The sequence below is a fragment of the Phalacrocorax carbo genome, chromosome 4 (assembly GCF_963921805.1).
Source record: "Phalacrocorax carbo chromosome 4, bPhaCar2.1, whole genome shotgun sequence".
NCBI lineage: Eukaryota > Metazoa > Chordata > Aves > Suliformes > Phalacrocoracidae > Phalacrocorax > Phalacrocorax carbo.
The window spans coordinates 41,779,628-41,806,027 of record NC_087516.1 but is presented as its reverse complement, the minus strand read 5'-3'; the positions used below and the strand labels follow the sequence as shown (position 1 = coordinate 41,806,027).

The window sequence follows — 26,400 nt, the reverse complement described above, 5'->3', positions numbered from 1 at the left end:
GTCTTGGAACTTGATTGCTTTAAAATCACCAAAATTGAGTGTGGGGTTTTTGGTTTTTTTTTTAAAATGAGTTATTCTTAAATCTGCCCCCCCCGCCCCTTCATATGTAGAACTCAGGAAATCAGTTGTTCATGTGTTCCTGTTGCTCAGCTTACCTGCACAGAACTTTTGAAACTCACAGGGCAGCTAGGTGAGACACAGGAATGACATTGGTCCAGGTGACTGAGATGAGTCTGTTATGCTTGAGAAGTTTTCCCCAAACTTATTTGTATTGCTGAAGGTTGCTTTTTAAAAAAAAAAAATCCAAAAACATGTCAGCAAAACCAACAAAAAACCCAACCACACTGAGACACAGCACTGAAGACATTTGTGCTGGATTTTATGCTTCGGTTTATGTTCATCAAAAGGCTCCCCAAAGAGCACCCCTGTTTTAAATGTATGTATAAACTGACAAACCAGTGCCTGTTCCCTCTGTTAGTGGAAAGAATGACTGCACCTGAATACACTGTTCATTTAGAAAATGCATTTCTTGCTCTTTTCAGATACTTTGATAAATAACCTTTGCTATAGCCAGATTTGTCACCCTACACCTATTGTCATTGTAGGTATTCCATATTTAAAATTTCTGATTTTGTCTGGAATCTTCATAGTTCTCTGACCACTATGATAGGATGATTTTGACAGGTTAATTGTATATTTTTTCTATGCTATGATGTTTAGTCTTGCTTTTTCATTATGAGTTGGGAAAAGCACCAGTACTGCTTCTCTAATACCAATTAATTTGCTCTTCTACTTGTAGCTTATTTCTCTTTCACAGTTTTTAATGCAGTTTCAATATTTTCAATCTCTCTGAGTGGAAATAAAACTTGAAAAACAGTTCTAAGAATTTTAGTTGGTTAATTTTGATACATGAACGCAAGAAGGCAATGGAGGGAATGTGCCATTGGGTTGCAGAATTACTAATTGCTATACTGTTGGTAGAACAGGGAAGATAGCCAACTAGTTGACATTTATCCAAGCCCTGATTTACTCAAAATCAGAAAGGAGCATGTAATGACTTATATTAAATATACTGCTCATCAGTACAGAATAGACATAGTGAAATGAAAATTATTTCATTCAGTCATCCCAATCACTTCCATTTTTCTCTGAATATTATTCTGCCATTACCTCAAAAACAGTGACTGAAATACAGAAAAAGGAATGCAAAAACCTTAAAAAAACTCAAACAAACAAAAAACCCTCTCTTGACTAAACAGTTCTGATACCTACTTTAGAAAGAAAAAAATAGAAGTTTACTTCTTTCCACTTTCTGAAGTAATCCATTAAGTCAATCAGATACGGCAACGGAGGGGTCGGGAACAGAATAAGCTAATGAGAGAAACTGGCTTTATTGGAGCTGATATGTCATGCCATCTTTTTGACAAGAAATCAGCATTTAAACTAAGAGTTGTTTCAATTAATTTATTTTCTTCTGGGAATACAACTGATGACATTCCTTGATGAAGAATATGCTTAATTTGCATTAAAAAATACGAGAACTATAAACAAATGCAAATCTTACATCTGTCATCGTTTTTGTTTCAGCAAGTAGTAAACGATGTCTTACGTACATCAGAAGAGCGTTCTTGCAGTGCAGTTCAGAGTTGTGAGTGCACCCTGTGTAAACACAGCTTGCATAGTACTAACCTGGGTAGCTACCAGTATGGATATTATGGGTATTATGTCCAGCTACAGAAACACTAATAGTATCAGGGCAGAGATGCTGCCTGCATCTCTGGATATAGATATCCTGGATGCTGAAGTCCCTGATATTGCCCTTTATCAGCCACTGATTTGGGAAGTTTCTTTGTTTCATCAGAGATGTCCCTACTTCCCTTCAGTTGCCTGGGGAGGGCTCTGAGGGCATGTCTATCAAGATACTCATTTCAGGAACATGACAACTGTTGTGGCACCAGTGGCCACTGATTTTCCAGGATTTCTGTGCAGAACTAAGAGTTTGAGATCCCTGAATGCTCCCAGGAGGGATGAGATTCACAGGGGAGAGCCATGAAGGCTGAAGGCAGTAATTCAAAAGCATCCATGACAAGAAATTTTGTTGATTCCACCTCTATCTTTATGTCCTGGGTAGTGAGACTGAGAGTCCTAGAGAATCAGTCAATGTCATCGTTACTCCATTTCTGAAAGTTATTGTATCTATTTCCCTCAAGAAATCCTCAGCTCTATGTGCTCATCAATTACAAGTAATAGCAGTAATGATGAATTATAGCCCTTCTCAGATAAGAGGAAGGATTCCAATGTGTAATTCTTGGTCTTTTAAAGAAGTACATATTGAATGTTTATATTTAAATATGGTGCTATTTCTGATAATGAAAAGCTATTTCTAACTCCAGGTAATATCTTTCCCATTGTAAAATACTGCAAAAAGGGAACTGGAAGAATAGAAAGGCGAAAGCTTACCAGCTGAGCAGAACTGATGGAAAACAAAAAAAAAAGGTTTAATTTCTGAAAATTTTAATCAATTCTATTAATGAGATTAGTAGCCTATAAATGATGTAGAAAGATTTCATACGGCAAGTCCCATAGTGAGTTTTTGTTTTCAATTTCTGTTTCACATTGTTTCGGAAAGGAAACATTTCAAAGGACTGTTCCTCAGATACTGTTTTTTTCTTTATATTGGTTTGGAGATATTTTTGACTGCTTGCATGTGTATGCTGAAATAATTATGTTCTATGAGGGACATTGAAAATTCACTGTAACTGAAAGCAAATTTCTGAGAGAATGGTAACAGGTAAGGAGCTGTGTTTATAGCACTAAATATAAATATATTTATATAAATATATATATTCATAAAAATATATATAAATAAATATAAAAATCTTTGTCTTCAGAAGACATTGGTGACAGAATTGATAAAGTGACTTCTAAGATGTGGCTGTCAATACTCTGATGTTTGACTGTTGAGCCATTTTGTATCTCTCTGCTAATAAGATCTCAGAGGAAAAAAAAAATTCAGAATCTACTGTATCATCCAATGGTTATACCAGCAGTTATTGAGCCATTTACATGGTATTTGTTCCTCCTATTTCTATATTTTAATAGCATGTTGAAGCCTTATGTGGAAGGAAGGAATGAAGGTTTTAATTCTTTCCTATATTCAGTATAGTCTTTACCTTTCTGCTTCTTCAAAATGTTATCTTGACTGGGAGAGGGGATTTTAAAGATCTTGACCTTTACGTGCCTCAGTGCAGGCATTTCATAAAGATTAGTTCTATAAACAAACAGAGAGTATGTTCTATAGTTCTACAAACATTCGTGCAGATTAGTTCTATAAACAAAGTAAACAGAGACATTGAAAAAGAAGTGAACTGTATGTGTTTGTGATGAAAACAGAAATAGAATGAAAGTCTGTATTGTTGGGGTGGAATGTTAAAAGGAGGCAAAAGAATCAAGAGTGCTTTTGTACAGAAATAAAAAATATTGAACATCTGAGATTTGACTTCTGTGTGACCTAAAGAAATTGTGCACTGGTGATTTTTTTTCCATCACATCTGTTCAAGAATTTTTGAGACTAAAGTGCAGTATAATGATTCACCCAAACTTCCGTGGTTAATCCTTATCATTTTTAAAAGTGCCCATTCTTAAATTAAGAAGAACTTGTCAAAGCAAAGCCTATTGCCAGAGTGCCTCTAGGAGATATGAGGCAGCATCATACAGATAGCAACATTAAATGTAAGTCCCTATTGGTTATGAAAATTGGTTATGAAAAAATTAGTTCCATGATACTTATGCAGATAAATATAGCCAAGTTGTGCAGGGAAAGAAGCGTATACTAAAATATTGATTTACTTATCCCATATTTCAGATGGGATTATACACTGGGAATTCTGTCACTATTACCTATTAAACAAATATGCTAAATTTAATTTAGGCCTCTGAACCTGCAATTCCTTTAGAAAGCATTTGAGAACTTGCATTATAATTGGAAACATAGTGGTAGCCAAGGCCTCAATAAACAGTCGTAACCTAATTGTTCATGGCATTAATGATGAATATACTCCATGCAGTTTACAATGTATAGTTTTGTAAAAGGGAAAAACGTTCATCAGTTTATCTTAATGCAAATCTGACATGATAAAAAAATTCTAAAATGTAATGTTAAACATTGCTTGTCAAGGAGACTATATGTAAAGGATATATAATATGAAAGGGAAGGTTACAATGTCTTGCAATTACATAAGGTGTTTCACATATTAAAATACATTTGCTCTGTAACTATAAAGCTCTCTAGACTAGGATCTGTGTCTATTACTCTCACTCAAGCTTAATGGACTGGATGTCCTATTGAAAACAGTGAGATCAGTTTGGAGCCAGGTGCCAAGCACAAATAAGGGTATCATACTCTAAAATATAGATTTGGAAAGAGAGGTTTTTCAGTGATGCCTTCTCCAGAAGTTTAAACCCTGATATCTAGAAAATATTGGTTGTTTTGATTTTTTTCACAAGTCCTTAATTTTTTCCCTGGACGACTACAAACTTGCTTCATTAAATGGTGATTTGGGGTTAGTACACACCCCCCACTGGATCTCACGTTACAACCTCATATTGCACTCCTGCAAAAGAAGCCAGGAAGTGTATGGCTGTGGCTGTATAGCATTTGTCTCTGTTGGAAAACTGCATGTGGTAGAACTCTTGCTGCTTAAAGGTATATGTAAAAAGGAGTTTATGTGTGTCTGTAAGTCAGAGACAAGCTTCCTTTTCAAACCACGATGACTCTGTGGTCTCAGTACTCACAGCAAAGATTTGAGGCATGTCTTATTGTTGAGGGTGACTAGATTCTTCTCCTGGTCTTCCCTGGCCCCCCGCCCTTTGAAAACTCATCAGTGATACCACTGAAATGTAACCGTTAAGCTAATTTTTAAGGACTACCAGAGAGGCCAAGGAAGGGGGAACGGAGTTCATAATACATCCCTTTGACTGATACTAATTAGAGCACTGAAAATGATCTTCAGTGTACCCTTCTGTACTGGGCTTTGGCATGTTGATTTTTACCATGACAGGCAGAAAGAAAATCGTATTTGCAGTAACTTGGCAAGAAATGTCTACGACTACACCATAGACCAAGGATACATATTTTAGCTTGAAACTGATGTCCAGATTTCAGGAAGTGCTCTGTTACAAAAGTTATTGAAGTTGCTAGTCTTTCATCTCCGTTTTTTCATCTGTGGGGGGAAGTGTGTGTCTAATCCTTAACAGACCAACCTCTCCTTTCTAGTACCTTCTGCTCTGGTATATGAATTGCTTACACAATTTTAAAAAGAAAGAGAGAAACAAGCCAAAGCAAAAATAAAATTCAAAGAAAACACCAAGAAGCAGATGACATCTGCCGATTAACTTATGGCAGTCCCAAGCATATTATTACCCTTTTTGTAAGGTAGTAAAGATCTGTCAGTGGATTCACATTAGTATTAGTGATGAACTGCTGGCATTGGTGAATATATTAAATGTGTAATACTTGGGGGTTTAGTAGAGTTGCTGCCTGGAAGTAAATGAAAAAGAAGGGAAACTTAACTTTAGAAGTTTTGGTTTTCTTTTTTTTTTTTGGGGGGGGGGGGGGGGGGGGAGAGCTGGAACAGGAGGTGTGTGTGAGAGGAGATTTCAGCTCAAATCTCTTAATTTGCCACTTTCAGTCTAGAAGGTGTTTTGGTTTTGGGCACCATTAGCACCCTGTTATCTTCCTCCTTTTGCTTAAACATTTTCAGGACTATCTAAATGAAATTTAATAGGAGTTCATCTGTAGATACTAGTTGGGGGGGGTGTTGTTGTTTTTGGTTTTTTACAAGAAGTATATTTGATAGTAATTCTGAAAAAGGAATTTTACCTGAATAGTCTTCTAAAACATGTGGCTCATTTGCAGGGAGAGTTTGAAATGAAAAAACAGCTGAGAGACCTTCAGACTAGACCTGTCTTTGTGTGGAAGGAGGAGGAGAACTCTATAGACCATCTAAACTGAGTTGGCTGTTTCTTGTGATAGGTGTAAAAATGATGACGTTTGTCAGTTCAGGGCAATTACTGTTTGACTCAGTGGCACAAAGATACATTGTTTTATTTAATATTTCAGTTTCCAGTTGTTGCTTGTTTTGCTCCTGACTAAACTGTGGCAAAAGAGCTGAAACAAGTACTTGGCACCATTTACAGCATATCAAGGCCATACTTTTCAGTTCAGAAGCAATGACAAAAGGGAATTTTTCCTTACTACTTTTGTGTCATCTTTTAAGTTTAAAACATGGAATAAGCTGCTGTCAACCAGCTTTAAAGGCCGTTTAAGAAAGACATCCCTTTAACCTGAATCCAGGTCAAAAGACCCATAAGAGGAACTTCGAATTTAAAAGTTTACCAAATGAGTGACCAAAACTTTTTTTAGTCTAACCTACATAAGACCTGAGGAATACGCTTATAGCATAGTATGCTGGTGCCACATATTACATTCACTTTAGTCAGTAACCTTGTGTGTTACAGACGTCATCATCTAGAATAACCATGATGATAATCACAAGCACGACATTCCAAAAAAATTTGAAAGCTCTTTACACTCTAAAATTCACCAGTTGCTTTCCTTAACATTGCAATTGTTAAGTTTCTTCAAAGATGATATATCATTTATTGTTATATGATACTATCTGTGTGCTTCTATTTGATTTGATGTTGTAAACTTATTTTTTTATGTATGGAAAACACAGTTTAGCAGAGGACATAGTTAAATTTGCCAACACAATTTTAGGGTATTTTTTAGACTTTTGGCCTTCAAAAGGCCAACAAGGTGTTTGCATTTAACAGTCATTCCTAAAGAAACCCCAATAAATAGTGTCTACTTTCCTGTCATAGCTTTTTTCTTTTGAGGGTATGAATTAAGTTCGCAAGTACAAGCATCTTGTATAGTTATCTCAGTGCAGTTTATGACTTAAATATGGGTAAGGTGACTTTCCTTTCTTCTCCTTCCTGTTTTCATTAAACAAGCTGACAGAGGAAAATTATTGGAGTGGTGAAACGATTTGTCTGACACCCAATCAATATATATGAAAAGGCAGAGATACAGATTGTTTTGCTATAATTTGCCTTATAGACACTAGATCATCAAATGACGCTCCGTAATCACTGCTTCCCAAGGAACACAGCTACATTGTGGCTGTGGTTATGTGACACAAAGTTGCCTGCCCTCCATGCTTGCAGTGGGGTGGTATCAAGGCAAATCTGTCCTCCTCCTAACACAAAGAAAGTAAAAGAAGAAACCACATTTCTAGGAGTGGCATTTTGTTCTGCTAACCTGTGTGAAAGTTCTGCTGTCTGCAAGCTGGAAACAAACTCTTCTTTTAGGCAATCTTAACTAAAAGGCCTGCAGGTAATGCTGAAATGTGAATAGCAAAACCTGCCAGGAAATTCAGTAGAAAAACAAACAAAAATTAATGCTCAGATTGAAAAAAAAAAAAGATATGTTTTAAATTGCCTTATCATTATTCTTAAAACATGGAGACAGTCTTGCTTTTTGTATTTTTCAGTTAATCTACTCTGAAAAGATGTTTATATTTTTATATTTTTAAATGATAGCTCAACTAATTTCAGGTTACCCTATTTTCAGGTTACTTCTATTTTATATGCTGATTAATTGGATAACATGTATGTGTTTTGGAACCTTTGGTCAATGTCTATGAGGCTACTGTTGCCTCTGGTTGTCCCTTGCATTGTTGTTCCACGGCAGCTTAGAAAAGGTGAGACTGATCCTGAAGCACAGTGAGTACTGGTTTATAAATCGGGGAAGGAATCGTTTCCAGAGGGCAAGGTAGCAGACACTAAGAAGATGCCAATTCCCTTGTCCTCCCAGGTCTGTTTTCGTGTTCTTTTGAAGGAAAGGCTATTCTGATTATTGAATACTTCGAGTCACTCTTCAGGGATTTTATAGTTGAGAGACTAATCTAATTTTAGTATTGTTATGCAAAATTAAAAGAAGCCTCTAAATAAATAACATGTTAGTTTATTTGGGGTTTTTTGATATCTTCTGTTCCCAGCTTTTACTAAAGCAGTTATACCGGGAAGAAATCCAAACTTCACACGCTTTAGAAAGAAGAGTGAAAGCTGTGAGCTCTTAATGTTCTAGAGGGCTGATATTTTAATTAGCTGCTGCGCATCAGTAAGTTAAGCAAGTTACTAACATGCTGCCACTTCAGTATGGTTTTCAAATGACCTTTTTTCCCTAGTATATACAACCATCAACTCTTTTCAAAGTTTGTAATAAACTGTGATACAGACAGTGTTTTCATATGGGTTTTTTTCTGAGGATCTGAAGTTTTACATGGACGTGTTGAGACCCTGAGCATTTCTTGGCAATGTCCTATACTGAAGTAACAATTTTTCATTTCATATCTGCTTTATTTACTGGATAATAATGACACATCTCAAAAATGCTGATAAGGGTACTGATAAAAGGATAGATTCTTGGCTACAATTTTAGCCCACTGGCATAGTTCAGTTCAGACCTGTCATTTGAGGGAAGCTTAATCTCACAGTTATAAGAACTCAGTTCAGGAGCTAATTCCCCATTTTAGAGAAGGTCTTTCAATGATAATTGGGGGTAACTGTCTCTCTGAATGCCTGAATGAAGAACAGTTTATGTTTTCAAATATTTCTTAGACAACTCATACAAACAAAAGGGAAAAGAGAGAAGGAAAGGAATTTATTCGAAGGTCTCTCATTGCTTAGTGTAAAACCTGAATGTCAATGTAGGGATGTGTCTTTTATTCATTTATTTATTTTTAGCAAAGACTTTTAAAAGCATATTGAAGGATAGATTCTTTCAATATGCTTAAGAGTTTTTCATAAATTTTTCACAGACCATCTGGATGATGAATCTATTGTAAAGGAAGTGAGCTTATTACTAGTGATTTCTGTCAGCAACAAGTTTGGTTTTAGCAAAAGTATCATGGATTTTGGAAAATGTGTTCTGAACATACAACTAAAACAAAAAGATCAAGACTCGGTAATTAGAATGAATATCAAAAATTGAAAACATTTTGAAATGCCAGATTTAATCTTATACTGAAGGTCTTCCTCTATGTGGAGCATCAATTCTTAATCCAGTCCAAGTCCTCTGTCATAATTTCTCCCGGTTGTAATAATACACAGTAAGGCTTTTAACTATTTTAAAGATGTAGGTTTACTATTAAAGTACAGGAAAAATTAAATTAAACATGTGCAGAAACACTTTCTGTAAGTTAAAGCATATCAAATGAATGTGGAGATGAATGAATGGCAACAAAATAGACAAGCTAAGTGGGCTTTTTTTCCTCTGGAAAACATGAGGAACGATAATTTCTTTCTATTTTTCTAGTTTCAAATATACTTGATAAATTAAAAGGTGGAATTTCTGGTAATGCTTCTAAAATAAAGCCTATAATTTAAGTTAATCTCTGCTTTGTGTCCTGTTCTGTTACCTGTGGTTATGGACGGCTAGGGAAGTGTGTATGCTTGCTCTCCTAGCATGGTTGCTAAAGATCCCCTCCCTTCTCCTTAAAAACTGAATTTACTGAGGAGCTTTTGATCATATAGATAAAAGTAAAATTGAGAATTACTGTGTGCCGCATAAATACATCATGCATCTGCATAATGGAATTTAGCAATTTTAATTTTTTTCTCAGTGAGAGAGAAATTTTTAGGGAGTTGTTCTGTATACATCTGAAAGTCAGTCCTAAGGCTCTCTCAAATAAAGAATGTATTTTAAATCACAATATGAATGGTAAAAGGCAATATTGATTGCAGCATTAGTGATATCTTATAAGAGAGGGAAAGGCAGTCACTGGGAAGTGCAGTAGCAGTGACTATATGCAGCATTATATGTAGTATCAAAACAGTTTTCAGAAGAGTAATGTGTCTGATTTGCCAAAAGAAAATGTGAAAAGGAGAACAACACTGACATCCCAAGTGTTACTTTGGGTGTGGTAGAAAAAAATGTGTTATGTTTTAAGTAGAGCAGAAGGACTTAGACCAGTCTCAAGAATGTGACATAACTTGAGTTTCCATTGTTCATTTGCCGTAACTGCACCCTTCTATCACTTAACATGTTAGTCCAGTTTCCTGGGCTTATATTGCTTGTCTTGAGGATAACTCTAGTATCTCTGAATTTGTGGGGGTGGGGGAGTCTGGGGTTTTATTAAACCAGGTAATTATTTTGCACACTCAGCTTCAGTTTCATATTAAGGTAATTATCATCTGAGAAATCTGGCACTGTCTTTTATAATGCACCTGGTCTGTAATGGACCTGAAAAAGCAATAAAATACATATATACTACCTGAGCAAGTTACCTTCTTGGCCCTGAGTGTGCAAACTCTGCCTGCTTCTGAACACTCTTCTCGGCTTTACAGAAGGAAGAAGGATAGCCTTATCAGTGAGTCACCGTGTTGAGAATCACCATAGTTCTGCCTCAAACTTTAACTGTGAATCTTTATTATCTCCATATGTAAGAATGGATTTTTTTTTTTTTCTGGTATGGGTCTTAGAGGGCAAATCTAAATTTGCTTGGAGCTGTGACAGCTCATGTATTCTTTCACATAAGATAAGCATCAGGGAGTAGTGCTTCTAGTGCAAGAGTGACTATGCTATTGCACACTGTTGACTCATACCTAGCTAAATTCCTTTTTACAGGTTATTCCATCTTCTTTGTGCAGCAGCCACAAAGCCAGCTTCCAGAGCTAGTTTAGGTTGAATTCATGTAAAAAAAAAAAAAAAAAAAAGAAAATTAAAAATTAAAGAACTCCTATAAATAAATTTGTTCCAGGAAATATCCTATTTATTTTTCTGTGATCGTATGTAGTAAAGCACACATGGTTATGATATGTCTTAGAATGAAGAGGAAAAAAAAGGGTAGGGAAAAGTGTTAATTAGAGCTCTTAGAACACTATCATTTTGTATTTTGGGGCCTTCTAAAACTGTACTTATACAACTGTAATTTTGCATTAACTTTGTGGAGCTGTTTACTCTTCTATATACCATGTTAGTAACTCTTTAGTTTGAGCTTTTCCAAGAGATCAGCTTGGACACATACATTAATTATAGAAAACCCACTTGTACTAGAGACTATTAGAATGCCATTCTTGATGCTGTTTGTGTGAATTAATTTATTTAAGCACTGAAATAAACACCACTATTAGATTTTCTTTTTTTTTTTTTTTCAGGTAATCTTGTTCCATAGTAGGTCCTTTTTATCCTAGCAGGTCTTTCAGTTACTAAACCAAACTGTGAAGCTTTTTTATGGTTGAATTCTGTTTCTCATATGCTTGCTCATTCAGTGTTTGGCTCTGATTAATGGTCTAGAGCCAGTCTGTTCTAATGTTAAATGAAAAAAAGCATTCCAGTAGCTATGGCATTTGGTGATAAGTAGTTAGACTAAATAGAAGATGTACTGTGCATCCCTTGGCTACAGAGTTATGATTAGATTCAGCTCAGCCTGCAGAATGCTACTTAGGATATTGCTGCTCTGCTGTGGCGATAGAACAACTCATATCTAAACAGCATGTGTTGCTGCTTGTCTTGCATTGTACACTGCAGCATACTAAATACACTGGACATACCAAATAGTATGGTATTTTTGTTTCTTCCTTTTTTTTCCCTAGGCTTACTAAAGTGGGAAGCGGGTTAGAATGAGTCTTTCTGCCTGCCAAGCTATAGTATACTTTCCACAAGTGTTAAAAGCTATAGATTTTTAAAAAAAAAAAGTATTTATTTTTGTGAAGTGTTTGTTCAAGCCTTCAGACAATTTACTATTCAGAGTTCATATGCAGTCACCCTTCTGCTGGAACACAACAGTGCCACTGGTTAACCTCATGATGTGTTTTAAAGCAATCACTTCCCCATCCCCACGTTGTATTTTTACACCACAACGCATATGTTGGAAATTCAGAGGCTGCATTTTTAATGTTTCAAATGGTTGCAAAAGGTGAGGGATACAGTCCTGTAGTGTTCCATAAAGCACAGGCTTTAGGAATTTAGGAATTAGGATTTTGGAATTGATTATAGATTGGGAAAATGGACATATTTAAAGTAAAGCACAGTGTTGTGGTTTCAAATAACCAAAATGAAATGAGCGATACAAAAGTTACCATAAGGACAGTTGGAGTGTCCCAGCTGCATAATGCACCTTTTCTGCTAGGATGCAACTGCCAACAGCAAGGGCCAGGTTGAAATTTAAAGTGATACCTAGTAAAATGCCTAGATACCTGCAAGAATTAATCTCAAAAGCACTGAGCTAATTTTTTCTTCTTGCAAATTAATTGACTCAGCAAACAATATTTTATTAAAAATAAATAACATATAAGGGCTAATTCATCAAGTATAACAATAATAATTTTGCAGTCCTCTTTGGCAAGGTAATAGGTAGGCCAGCTGATTGTTCCCCGCTCCTGAACTAAAACCTCCCTTACTTTTGGGAACTGTGGAGTCCTGCGATGCAACAAGGCCCAGTTGATGTTGCCAGAGCTCTGGTGCTGCAACCTGGGGCTTTTGCCACTCTGCCAGGTGTTGCTATTTCTTCCTCCATTTGCTGCTGCTTCATTCTTCTGTTTACCACCACTACTGCTCTTTTCATATTTGAGCTGCTCTGCTTCACCACTGTGTCTTTTGATAGCAGTTTCTGTTCATTCAGCGTTTAGGAAGAGTGTGTGAAGCACTACCATGCACTTAGTATATATAGATCTCTGGTAATCAGCTTCTCCCACTTCATTGACTCTTAAAATCTCATGCCATCTTTTTCTTTGCGTTCTGACACAGAGGCTATAATCTTAGATTAACATTAAGGGTCAGCCCAGGCCAGGTTAGTCTATGGAAATCTGGAAATTCTGCTTACACCATTAAAAAAGATGTATTTTATAATTATTTGTTTTCACTTTGATCTGCATTTCTCAAACTTAGTAAGACCAAATACATAAAATAAGTACATTTCAGAGGTTCCCATTTGTCCCTCTTATCTCCTCCTCTGTCTTTCCAGGAAATGTTCTTCCTTTATCTACCTCCTACCCAGCATGGCATTTCTTTTTATTGAGGGATGTGGGAACACAACACCACTCTAAGTATAGATCTCATTTCTGTGTTAGCAACAGGTTCCTTTCAGTTCTATCTCGTGAATGATAAGCAAACAATACTCTAAAGATTCAACTACAATACAATATGAATGTACTCTTTTAAATTTTTTAAGGAGCATATCCTTCTCTTTGGCTTGTGGGTTGTTGGGGGTTTTTTTTCAGTTCTGGATGTAAGCAGGCAATAAAATAACAACATTTAAAATTATATCTTTTTCTTACTTTTTCTCCCAAACTATGCTGTTTGTCTAAAGCCATTCCTGAAGAGAAAGGCAATTTAGTTCATATTTCTGCTGACAACCATCATGTTACTATATCAGCAGTCCTGAAAAGACAAGACCTCATATTTGATGCAAATAATATTTCTATACTGCTTACTGAGGACTATGTGGTCCTTGAAAATAAATCGTGTATGCCCTACTGGCATCTGAAGGTTAATAAAATAGTAGGAATTTGAATACTTCCTACCAGAAAACTGGAGTGAATTTTGGATTGTTTGTTTTATGTAGTAGTTTGATATTGAAACAGTAATAAATAAATTTTGTTACATATTTATAAAGAAATTATTTATTCTTGCTTAAAAATGTATTATTCAGGATTTAATTGACAGGATTTTTCTTTTCCCAGTTCCATAAGTAAGACTTGATTACAGCTGTGTCTGTATTGCTAAGGAAAAGCCTTTTATATTGCCACAAACCTTGACAGAGTTATGTAGTAAATAATTAAAAGTATTGTAAATCATACTGCAAAGGCTTTCCAAGCTGTTACCAGATAGAGTAGCAAAAAAATAGAGCCAATAGGCATTTTTGATCCAGTTTCCATTGATGTGAAATCAATTAAATTGCTTTCCTATAAATTAGGCTTATGAAGTTTTACAATTAGTGGGATACTCTGAGAAGTTTGGGAAAAGTAGAACAGACATCTGATATTTCAGTTTCTGCTACACGTTTTTTTACTTTGAGGAAGAATATAATTCCAGCAACTTATCTGCAGTCCTCCTCCTATTTCTCATAGAGTTCGTAGAAATTTAAGATTGGGATCAACCTCACTGTATGACCACAGTGGTACCAATAATGTCTCTGGGGCATGGCATCGTTCCTTTCTTGAATATGTATGGCTCCCACAGTTCCCTGGATTGCCATCCCACTGTTTCACTACTTTTATGGTGAGAAAAATGTTCTTTGTTTTCTATCTGAAAAGCTGTAACATACATACGTACACACACACACACACACACACATATATATATCACATTTTTTTACTACTTGGATAGTCCTGTTCAGTATGAAGGCAATTACTTTCATTTGAGCCATGTGCAGATTTAATTTTCTCACTCCATAAAAAGTCAGCCAAGAACATTCTTTCATGCATTTCTTTACTGAAAATCTTCACACTTTTTAGTAGAAATGAATATAAACATGCAAAACCATGAAAGGCATTTGCTGAAAGCAAGCAGTTCCTTCCCTCGTATGAAAGGATAAAATGATTTGAAAAAATAACTTCCTTTCCCCCCTTTTTTCTCAAAGACTAGTCTGTACTAGTCCCTGACTTCACTCTTGAACTAAATTTAGATTAAAAAATATTTGCCCACATGTCTTCTAAAGGTTTCAAAATACCATATTTGTGGACAGGATGAGAAGTCCACCAAGTGTAGATAACCCAGAAGCAGCTTAGATGTTTACTGTCCACAAAAACAGAAATCCTATTTTGTGCATTTGTCAAATCATCTCTCTGTTCAAGATAAGTTAACCAGTATTTTAGCAGATGTGCCGCACCATGCCATCCTGTCTGTGAGGATAAGGAAAAATAAGGAAGGGTATTATTTTGTTTATACGCAAATGGAAATTCACTTCCCAAAAAAGCAAAATGTGGTGGCAGTCTGAATTGATAATCATAGTGATTAATCAACGCAATATGAAATCCACCTCCACAGTGCAAGATGGCAAACTTGTATACAGCTGTGCATGAGGGAAATTTAGAAATTATGTAGAAGATACTACAGATTGCTTTAAACACAGTTTTTGCCCTCTGGCTTGGCCAGTTGCACTCTAACTCCCATATCAGGGAGCATAAAAGGTTATTTTGTAGAAGTTTATGTGGCAAGATGGAATATGATGTCTGATTCAATGTTTTTATTCAGCTGATGATCTTCATTTCCCCTTTTACTACTTACACTTTTTTTTTTAAGCTGATGTGTGACTGCATTCACTTTGAATTTGTGTTCCTCTGTCTACCCTTGCTAAGAAATACAATCACTCTTCCCCCATAGGACTTCAGTGCTGTACTGAAATATTGCTTTAGGATAAGGTTAGATATATCAGTCCTCCCTGTGAGAACTTTCATGAGAGAGGGTGAGCTCTGAGTTTACGTGTGATGTGCACAGACAATGTTGTACTAGATTCTGGTTTGAATATTTAGGGGTAGTAGATAAAATTCCTCAATACTTTAAAAAATAAAAAAAAAGGCAGAATTATCCAAAATTATGAGATGCACTGTAAGTAATTATTTGTTGGTTCATGTATTAAAATAAACTCCTTTATTTAGTAAAGCATTTAGACATGGACAATTCTTATTCCCTATTAAAAATCCTACTGGATTAAAAGATGCTTTAATGCTTGAATTAAAGTGTATGCTTAACTATTTTTGTGAATTATAGTCTTGACCTGGTGAGACTGTGAATAAACTAACAGCAGTGTGTATAAACAGTAAATAATTCCGATTTGTACACAGTTCTTCCCCAAAGACTCTGAGTGGCTTAGGTTCTTTATCCACTTGGCTTCCTGTGTTAAGATGTCAAGCAGTTGCTTAAGTTCCTTTGTTACATGGCAAAACCAATCTTTTTTACCATGCCAATTGAATTACAAATAATGTTCATCTGAATTATAAAAACAAACACCCAAAACAAAAGCCAAAAGACCCTGAAACCAGAACCTGTTGCAACCCCTTGTTTGTTATTTTAAGCAATGTCCCCTGTCCATTGCAAGCAGAAGCAATGCAGAACTCCTGTTGCATGTTCAAATTGATTTACAGCTGATATATTTTGCCAGCAATATCCCTGTTCTCTTTATAAGTCTTATACCTGGCAACTGTACCAGCATGGCTGATCCAGAGCCATTATTCTGCTATTAGACATTTGCAGTGAATTTACAGAATGTTTTTTTATTTTATTGTCTCACCCTAATCTTCTTCCCTTCATGCCATCTGCTGAACAAGAGAATTTATTCTCCTTCTGCTGTACCTGTATTTAATATAACCAGAAGTTGCTTCAACTGAGGTTCCTTGAACTACCCATTATCACAAGTTGTCAAGTATAAAACTTAAAACCTTTAGGGCTAGGTACAGAGTGTATTGGTTCCTAGGAGATAGTAACATCCTTGAGTGGGGCTAAAAAAGCCTTATAGAGCATCTGATATTTGGCCACAGCAGTACTTTATCTGGATGGCTATAATATCTTACTTTACCATTTTTTAATCTGAATATCTATGGAGAAACATTTTGAGATGGTGTATTAAAACCCTTACAATAACATAATAATAAGCAATGTAGAGATTTGAACTCCAAAACAGTCATAGTGTTTTAAGAAATAAAAAAAAAACCCTAACATATTTTCAAAATGTTGCTCACATTGAGTACTGAGTTAAAGATCAGTGTAATAACTCCATAATCATAAAGGTTACACAGCACTGTATGAAGTAAACGGTACTTTTAGGGTTCCCATTCAATGGAGCATTCTGATGGGATTTTTGGGCCCAGGTTGAATATATGTATCGTTCCCATGCTTTGGGGTTCCTCCCTCCTTTCCCCCCCCCCTTAACAAATTAAAATCCAAGTAACTGAACTAAAAATTCTCATTGTCTTTAGTCTCTGGGGTTATTTACGCTGCAATTGTAAACCAGCCTTAGAGAGAGTTCCTAGTTCCTATCAAGTCTTAGTGCTGGGTTGGTTTTATCCATCACATTTTGGTGAGCTCCCTCTTTAAACCCAAAGAGGCCAAAAATTCACCATTGGTCTTGCCCACTCTCTGTCCCCTACAACATTTTATAGCCCTGATACACTTTCTGAATTGCTATTTTACCTTCAGGCAGAACAAACAGTATAGGAGGGCTTATATCTGTCTATCAATCAGTTTAAAGTAGCCTTCTGTAGCCAGTAACAGGACATTAAACTCCTTCATGCTCTCTTTCACAAGAATTTTACTCTTCTTGCATTGTGAAGTTTCCCCTGGCATTTTAGGTAAACTTTTGGATAGGCCTGCACCAAACCAGGGTGCAGTGACAGCAATTTCTGTCAGTCATCTAGGAAAGCAAATCCATGACAGAAGAGAGTTTTAACGTGCTTATGATAATTTGTAGTGCTGAGGAGACTCACACATAGCAATTTTTTGTATAAAAGGAACCTTTCAGGCCTACTGATCATCCCAAAGTTGCACCTCATTTGTTTGGTTTTTTTTTAAATACTTCTCTTCTAAGCTCTCTATTTCTTCCTTGGTAGGACATAAATGGTCTCTTTTTACCTGAGGTCTTTTAAAGAAATTGGCCAACTGCTTTCTGCTGGATCTGGTAGATGACCACCTATCTCTAGCTAATCAGGAAGACCTGCAGGGTGAGAGAGCAAGCGAACGAGAAAGCTGAGAGAAATATCCACTGGATTCATAAAAGCCCACAAGCCTCTGTTAATGCTCTAGGTGTGTAGTTTAATATAGTTTTAGGAACAAGTCATGCTTCACAACTTCTAGCGCACTCATGGCCCAGCACTGTATGAGAAAGTTCAGCCTGTTCTTGTGTTGCTCTACGTAACAACCATGACATCTATTCTTTTGGCTTATGCACAGTGATAGTGCTCCATATTCAGTGAGGAAAAATGGAAGACTGCACTTGAGAAGTATTTTTCTTAGGTTTCACTAGCAGGGGACAGTACGAAGAAAGTGTAGTACTCTGAAAAATATTCATCTCCTGAACAGCCAAATGGACTCCTTTAAGAAAAACAAAGAATCCACCTGTCTCAAAACAGTGTGAATAGCTGGAATATACAGAAAATTACATTGTAAAAATATTGATTAGCATGTACTGAAAGAGAGGGGCTAAAATGTCTGTCTTGGGGGTTGAATGACATTAGCTTATTGTCACTGTATTATGAAACAGATTTGCTATAATTTACTATTGAATTTTGAGTAGTACTCTAGCTCGTCAGCTGCTTCTTTAATATTATAGTTCCCCCCTATATTTAGTATGAATAATAAGATTTACAGAAAATCTTAGTCTCAGATTCTTTTATTATGTTAGTGTGTGTCATGGTTTAACTGGCAACTAAGCACCACCACACAACTGCTCGCTCACTCCCCCCGTGGTGAGATGGGAGAGAGAATCAGGAGTAAAAGTGAGAAAACTCGTGGGCTGAGATAAAGGCAGTTGAATAGGTAAAGCAAAAGCTGTGCACGCAAGCAAAGCAAACCAAGGCATTCATTCACTCCTTCCCATGGGCAGGCAGGTGTTCAGCCATCTCCAGGAAAGCAGGGCTCCATCACACATAATGGTGACATGGGAAGACAAATGCCATCACTCCAAATCTTCCCCCTCTTCCTCCTTCTTCCCCCAGCTCTATGCTGAGGATGATGTCACATGGTGTGGAATATCCCTCTGGTCAGCTGGGGTCAGCTGTCCTGGCTGTGTCCCCTCCCAGCTTCTTGTGCACCCCCAGCCCACTCGCTGGTGGGGTGGGGTGAGGAGCAGAAAAGGCCTTGGCTCTGTGTAAGCGCTGCTCAGCAGTAAGAAAAACATTCCTGTGTTATCCACACTGTTTTCAGCACAAATCCATAGCCTCATACTAGTAACTATGAAGAAAATTAAGTCTATCCCAGCCAAAACCAGCACAGCGTGTTATGTGTATTTGGGGATGTTTGACAATAAAAATGACAAGATACCTTTTAGTAATGAAGTAGCATAAACAAAGAGTATTTCATAATACAAACTAACTTTTTTTCCCTTGTAAGTAACATTGTTTATTATAAATTATAATTATATGCACAAAGTTTGGAATAAAAAATAATTATTTTACCTGCAAAAATTCTAATATTAAGTAATTAAAGCATCTTAAATTGTATAGTCCATGATTTTAATGTAATGTACAATGTGGAATGGAGCATTGGCAGAGGCTTGTGGGTTCTTAGGATACCACTGGATGTTTCTGTCAGTTTGCTGTTGCTTTCCTCTTCATCCCCTCCTGCAGCTGCTCCTGATTAGCTGAGGATCAGGTGGCCTTGGTCACTTATCAAATCCAGCTGGGAAGTTGATTAATTTCTCTAAAAGTGCTCAGGTAAAAGGAGGGGTTTTTTTTATGAGCAGGCCTGGAGGGAGAGGGACAGAGAGGTTATAAGCTGATCAGTTAGATAGAGAGGAATGTGTATCTTCTTGAGAATTTGAGTACACGTGAAAAGCTCAGAAACTCTGAAGAGCTTATCCTTTGCAAGAATGAAGATAAAAATAGTTGAGAAGTGAAGGGTTTTTCTGTTCTGATTTTCTTTGAAGTGTTTTTGTTTGTTCTCTGCCTTCTAACTGGAAGAGATAGAGGTATAGTTGCCTGAGGTGGGTACTAAGCAAGCTGAGTGACTGATGATGAGAACTAACTTGGGAATAAAAAGCTGGAATAGAAAGTCTGTGCTTTGCCAGGGAACAAGCAGATGATTTCTTTAGTGACCAGTTTCTGAAACCGAATCAGCAGAACTGAGACATTAGAAGCATTGAGTTCATCTAGCTGGTCCCTTGGAGTGCAAGAGTGTTCAAGGAGCCCAGGGCAAAACATCTGGTTTCCCTACAACTTGCTCCAGGAAGTTGGACACCCTAAACTTCAATGCCAAAGTTGGTTTTGGAAAAGGGGGTGGGGTGGTGCTCTGCCTGCTAAAATGGAGAGCAAACTGAGTAATCAGGTTCCTCATGTCAGTCAGAAGGAGTATTGCTGGAACTGATCCATTTGTTCTTGATTTTGCTGCGAAAGCTTGATTCTGTTGCAAAAAGGTCTTATTCTTACTTTACAATTGAGATTTTTTATGTATAAATGGCTTTAAGCTGATTATGTCTCTGGAAAGAAGGAAAACTAGATGAATTGGGTGAACTCAGAGGGACTTCTGAGTCCCATTATTTGTACCTACTTCATATTTTTGTGTTGAAAGTAACAGTAGTGTCGCTAGTGACATGGGAAGAAATTCCTTAGAGATGCTCCAGATGGAATGTACGAATTGAAGTTCAGTCTAACTTATTTTTGTCTTTGTAGCCCACTTTGTGCTGCTCAGTTTGAGGCAAATAATTGTTTTGTTTCCTGTAGGGAAAGGTGAACATGGAAAGCCGTACCCTCTTACAGAGGAAGACCATGATGATTCTGCTTATAGGGAAAATGGCTTCAACATATTTGTCAGCAACAATATAGCGCTGGAGCGATCCCTGCCAGACATCCGACATCCTAAGTATGTAAATTGTTTCCTGGACTATTTGATTTTAAGTTTTTAAAACAGTATATACCTAAATAATCTGTTTTCCCAGAAGGTCAAATGTGAACTCTCAGCCAACAAAAAGCAACTGTTTCATAAAATAGGAAATGGAAAATTTATCACTGTTGTTAAATCACTTGCTGTCTCTTAAACTGACTTCTCATTGGTAACACAGTAAGACTATAGAAGGTCTCTTTTAATTACAGAATGATTTTCATGTCATTTCTGGGTAATGATTTTTTAGGCATACAAAAATAACACTTCACATGGTTTTTCAGATTCTCATTTGGCAAAAGCTGCAGATCTTTGGGATGGGGGCAGGGTGACAAGTTGCATAAAATTATTGGTTAAACGTTTGGCCTAGTGTTTCCATAATGTTTGGTTTGGTTTTTTTTTACATAAAGAATAAAAGCTATCCAATACTGTATGAGGTGCTGATACCACAGCTAATTTGTGCAGTGTAGAATTGCATAAAACCAGACCGAGCAATGATGAAAAGCACGTGCAGAATTAAGCAGGGGTTGATTTACGGTATTGTTCCTTGATAGCAGTAATATCCCACAGAGAAATAGGATAAAGATTATTCTGGAAAATAACCACTGAGCTAAAAGTGATCACACAGTTCTTGGCAAACATAACTTTCTTTTCATGTTCTGTAATTTTTGCTTCCCTTATACGAAGAGTAAAGCTTCCTATCTGTAAGAGGCATGTATGTCTTTCTACACTTCAGGTTCTAGTCCGCTAGAGTCATTCTGAGCTCTAAAGGGAGGCATGATTTTGTTTGTCTCTTTATATGGTGTTTTTCCCTCTTTTAATTGGTTGTTATGTAATTAGTGTATGGGGGGAAGGTACAGGAGTGTGACAAAGCTAGTTGTCTCAATAACTAGTTTGGTTTGGGTTTTTTTTTTTCTTCAGACACAGTTCCCTTTATTATACAATGTTTCAGGTTAAGACATCTACTCAATTAACCTATACAATTTTGCTGTGTGAATTAGCTTGAAATTCGTCAGGGAACTGAACAGAACTTGAGAGCTTGACAGAAGTTCTTGGTGGGTGGAAAGAGAAATATCACGGTAACTAACACCTCTTGTTTCATAAAATGTGGAACCATCCTTTTCAAAGAATGAACAGTAGGTAAATGTTTGCACATTAAGGTTTTAAAAAATAATTCACAATGGAGGAATTGAAAAAAAATATTTTAAAAATATTTTGTTGGAGGTGTTTCCTATTTAATTGCCATGTTGCATTGTTTTGACAAAACACTGTTTATCTGCTAATTTGTATATACTATATAGTTTGCATAGAATTAAGTAAAAAGAAATAATTTTGTTTAATAAGCTGTATTTTTTAGATGCCTTGTTTGCCTTCTACTTTGCCAGGTTACCTAAAATTATTTATAGCAAGAGTGCTTCCAAGAAGTCTGAGTTCTAATGTACAGCTACACAGTATCAAATCTGTGCTAAATTACATTGCTGGCATAATAAATATGTTTATCAAGCATCTTTCTCTATTAGTAAAACTGCAGAGGACAGTTACTAAATACAAAAGGAAGCTGACATGTTTATCCTCCCTTCTTGTTTCTGTAAGTTGGTCTTCTGGCAATTTGTTTCTCACCCACTCCAGTCCACACAGTCAATGACATTTCTCTGCATGTCCCCAGAAGCCATGTGAGGTGTTGTCAAAAGTGGCATATTAGAAACAAGTCAGTGCTATGTCAGCCTTTCTCTGCCACCCCTTCCATCTGCGCCAATCTTTTAGTGACTTTCACCTCTGTTTTTCATATGGGAAACTCGAATCCTTAGGTATTTGCACCATTTTCATGTTCCTATGGTGTTCAATGAAGTCTTGATGATTGATGTTTTGGTAGTGTCCTAAGTGAAGTGACTTGCGTCATGTCCTTCTAACCTTCCTTATGTTAAACACTTGTAACATAAGTACTCCATTAGTTAATTGACTGTATCGCTTATATTGCTTATCTTCTAAATGTAACTATACAAAAAATGTTCTTGTACTAAGTAGTACGCTGATTAAGATGACAAAGCTGGTCTCTATACTTCTGATGGTTACACCCTGAAGCAAGTCTATGTCTTGAACTTCCAGGATGCACAGAAGTCTGACAATGCTTTCTGACCTACTGTCAGAAATAAACCCACCTCGCAGCTGCCATGTATTAGATATGGCCCTTTCAGTATTTAAAGGGGGACTCTAAGAAAGATGGGGGCAGTGTCTTTAGTAAGGCCTGTTGTGATAGGACAAGGGGTAATGGTTTTAAGCTAAAGGAGAGTAAGTTTAGACTGGATATAAAGAAGACTTTTTTTACTATGAGGGTGGTGAAACTCTGGAACTGGTTGCCCAGAGAGGCGGTAGATGCCCCATCCCTGGAAACATTCAACTAGATCAGGTTGCTCAGAGCCCTGGCCAACCTTGAAGATGTCCGTGCTCACTGCAGGAGGAATGGACTGAATGACCTCTAGTGGTCTCTTCCAACCTAACCCATTCTATGATGCAGCCAGTCTCAGACTGCACTTCACTTTTGGAAATGTGCCCTCTCTTCAGAAGCATGTGCGAAATATGAAGTAGTTTGTACCTCATAAGGTTGCTTTGAGAGAAACTCTTTGGAAAACTATGTAAGTTCAATGCCAGAAAAGGGTGTCCTTATGGAAATAAAATTAGAGTAGGTATGTCAAGTGAGGTATAGCAGGCAAGATCTAGTTTTGTCAGCTTTAGAATATTATAAAGGGCTATTGTTTTCTGGAGCTTCTAACTATCTTCTTTTGCATGTTTGTGGGGGATGCTGTTATTATATATAGACTTTGAGCTTTTGATCTTCTGTCTCTGTTTAGTGTATACCATTTGCACAGGGGCTTGTCTATACTGGAGAGTAACTTCTTGAAGATGTCTAGGATTTGTTTTAAAGAACCAAATAGAATGGCTTTATTGCCGTCAGTAGAGAACAATCACAAAATGAACCTTCAAATACAAGAAAACCCGAGTGTAATTTGGATTAAAAGGTATTTAAATTGAAAAAGCAGCTATAGGAGTTTCTACGTTTCTCTGAAATCACTTCATGGAAGAAAATTTATTCCAAAATCTTACACCAAAGAAATTTCAAGTCCCATTTCTAAGAGATTGAGTTTCTGGGAAATATGCAAAGATAGCAGATAACCACAACTTTCTCTTTTCTCATTTTAATCCAAATGAGCTTTCTTCTTCGTCTCTTTGGAAATTGGGCTCAGGATTTGCAAAATACGTCTTCTGGGAGAGGGATGGGTAGAACTAAACACATGCTTAGATGTTTGAGTTCTGAGAAGTTCTGGTTTTCAATTATTTTTTTAATATTCTTAGGGTGTTTTCCTTTAAGTGTGATATATTTAAAGCACTTCAGCAAGATTGATGCTTCTTTCCTTTTTTTAAGACTCTTTTATGCTCTTTTAATTTTTTTTAAATATGTGTGTGCTGTAAAAATCCTCAGAAAAACAAAACAGTTAAATTCTATTTGTAAGGCTGGCTTAACAGCTTCTCTGTGTCATTAATAAGATATTATTGTGTCCCCCCAATAACTCCCATGCTTTTTTCTCTCACACCTTGAGAAACAGTTGAATACTATTTTCCATTTGAGCGCTCTTTGTCTTGATTCTGTCCCACTCTCATGCAAAAGTCTAACAGTGGATGCTGTCACCAGGTTACATTAACTAATTCTCTGTTCTTTTGCCACAATCACCGCTTTGCTTTAAGTTACAAACAAATCATTTTTTTTTCTTTAATTCCACAAGACAGTGTGAAACAATTCATTGGGATTTCAGGACTGCTTTAGTGAAAATAAGAGTTCTGGCCACCTAAAGTGGAAAACAACAATGAGTTTTGGGTAGTATTAAGAGCTGACAATGGAATTACTATTTAAGAGTTAGTAGTTCTGTACCAATATGAAAAATATTTCAAAACCCACAAGAATAGTGTTTTTATTTTTCCTTTTCACCTGCCCCATCTCACTTTCTGTAGTCTGGAATACAACAAACCCACTAAAGCTAAGAAAAATGCTAGCAGTATTGTTCTCTATTGTAGAGAGACAAATGCTACATGTTCTAATTATTTAATATAGCAGTTACCATTAATTCATATCTTTTCAATGTTATTAAATATTCTGCCATTCATACCAATTTTGTTCAAACAAACAAAACAATCTCATTCACATTTTGAATAGCATTCAAAATGTGATTTTAATGAGGCTTGGGAGAATGATTGCAATCATCTAGTCTCAACTATGAATATAAATTTTGTGGTATACCCTGTTTCAAACTCTTAAGTCCTTGTAAACCAGAGCATCCAATTTTTTAGCTTTTTCATTCTTGAATCAAGGCGTTCACAGAATGATGGGGGTTGGAAGGGGCCTCCAGAGACCATCTTGTCCAATCCCTCTGCTTGAGCAGGCACACCCAGAGCAGGGGGCACAGGAACACATCCAGGCAGGGTTTGAATGTCTCCAGGGAAGGAGACTCCACAGCCTCCCTGGGCAGCCTGTTCCACTGCTCTGGCACCCTCACAGGAAAGAAGTGTTTCCTCGTGTTCAGGTAGAACTTCCTGTGTTCCAACTTGTGCCGATTGCCCCTTGGCCTGTCATTGGGCACTAATGAAAAGAGCCTAGTCCCATCGTCCTGACACCCACCCTTTAGATATTTAAAAGCATTGTTAAGATCCCCTCTTCAGTCTTCCCTTCTCCAGGCTGAACAAACCCAAATCTCTCAGCCTTTCCTCACAAGAGATGCTCCAGTCCCTTGATCATCTTTGTAGCTCTCTGCTGGACACTCTCCAGTAGTTCCCTGTCTGTCTTGAACTGGGGAGCCCAGAACTGAACACAGTATTCCAGATGTTAATTCCTGTTACCAGTTAAGTTATAGTTAATTCCTGATACCAACAGAGTTGTGAGAATTATAATTTAAAATTTTCTGGTTTAGTATGGTTGCATAGCTTGATTTCAACACAGGTCTCTTTTTATCTACAATTTGTAGATTATTTGTTGATAACCTGTGTAATCACAGATCAGATGCACAAATTCTTCTTGGCTTACCAGAATAATCTATTGCAAGAAAATCCCATCCTTTTTAGGTTTCCATGGGTGTAGATAGATTCATTTCATACTGGAATTCTTAATGTTCATGTTGTACATTAAGGGTGTCTAACTCAGTTTTTGTGATGTCTGTTTTTTTAACATGTACGGGTTGGAGTTGGTGTTTCAATGTGTTGGCTGCTGGTCTTGCTGTTGCTGTGTGAAGTGGTGGCCCCTCACTGTTACTCCAAGCAGCGTTCCTTTTCAGAAGTCTGAGCTATGCTTGCGTTTTGGTTTGGTGGTTGGTGTTTTGATTTTGTTTTTACACATTAAACTTTTCACAGGCCTCAGAAGAAATGCATTTTCATATTCAAATAAATATGTTTAGCTAAAGGCTGTAAAAGTGTTTAGCTAAAGGCTGTGACATCTTCTGTGCCCTGAACACTGAGATTTTCTTTCTTTTTAATAATAAAAAAGCAAATTTCATTCTACCTGTTCTGCATAACTGAAACTCTCCAACTCTCCCTCCTTATCAGAAGCAGAAGTTGAGAGGGTGCCTGAACAGTGTTCTCTCCAAATATTTGAATGCAGTGTGGTTGCTGTTGCTGCCCCTTGTATTTTTAGAAGGGCCTAAATGAACATGCACTGGAATTTCTCTGGGGTGGTTGGTTTAGTTTTTGTTTGGCTGTATTTTTTTGTGTCTTTGGAGTAGTTGGAGAGCTACTGTTCATCATTTAGTGAAGTTTTAGTAAAC

At 36.8% G+C, this 26,400-nt stretch overlaps 1 protein-coding gene across 2 annotated transcripts in view; it reads left to right on the top strand.

The window, feature by feature from the left end:
- The window catches only part of GALNTL6 (polypeptide N-acetylgalactosaminyltransferase like 6), a 497,632-nt gene that overhangs the window by 179,166 nt on the left and 292,066 nt on the right, over window positions 1-26,400 (top strand). For both annotated transcript variants that reach the window (XM_064449716.1, XM_064449717.1), the window contains exon 3: window positions 20,440-20,578. In XM_064449716.1, coding sequence (XP_064305786.1) covers window positions 20,440-20,578 — 139 coding nt within the window. The remainder of the gene's footprint in view (window positions 1-20,439; window positions 20,579-26,400) is intronic.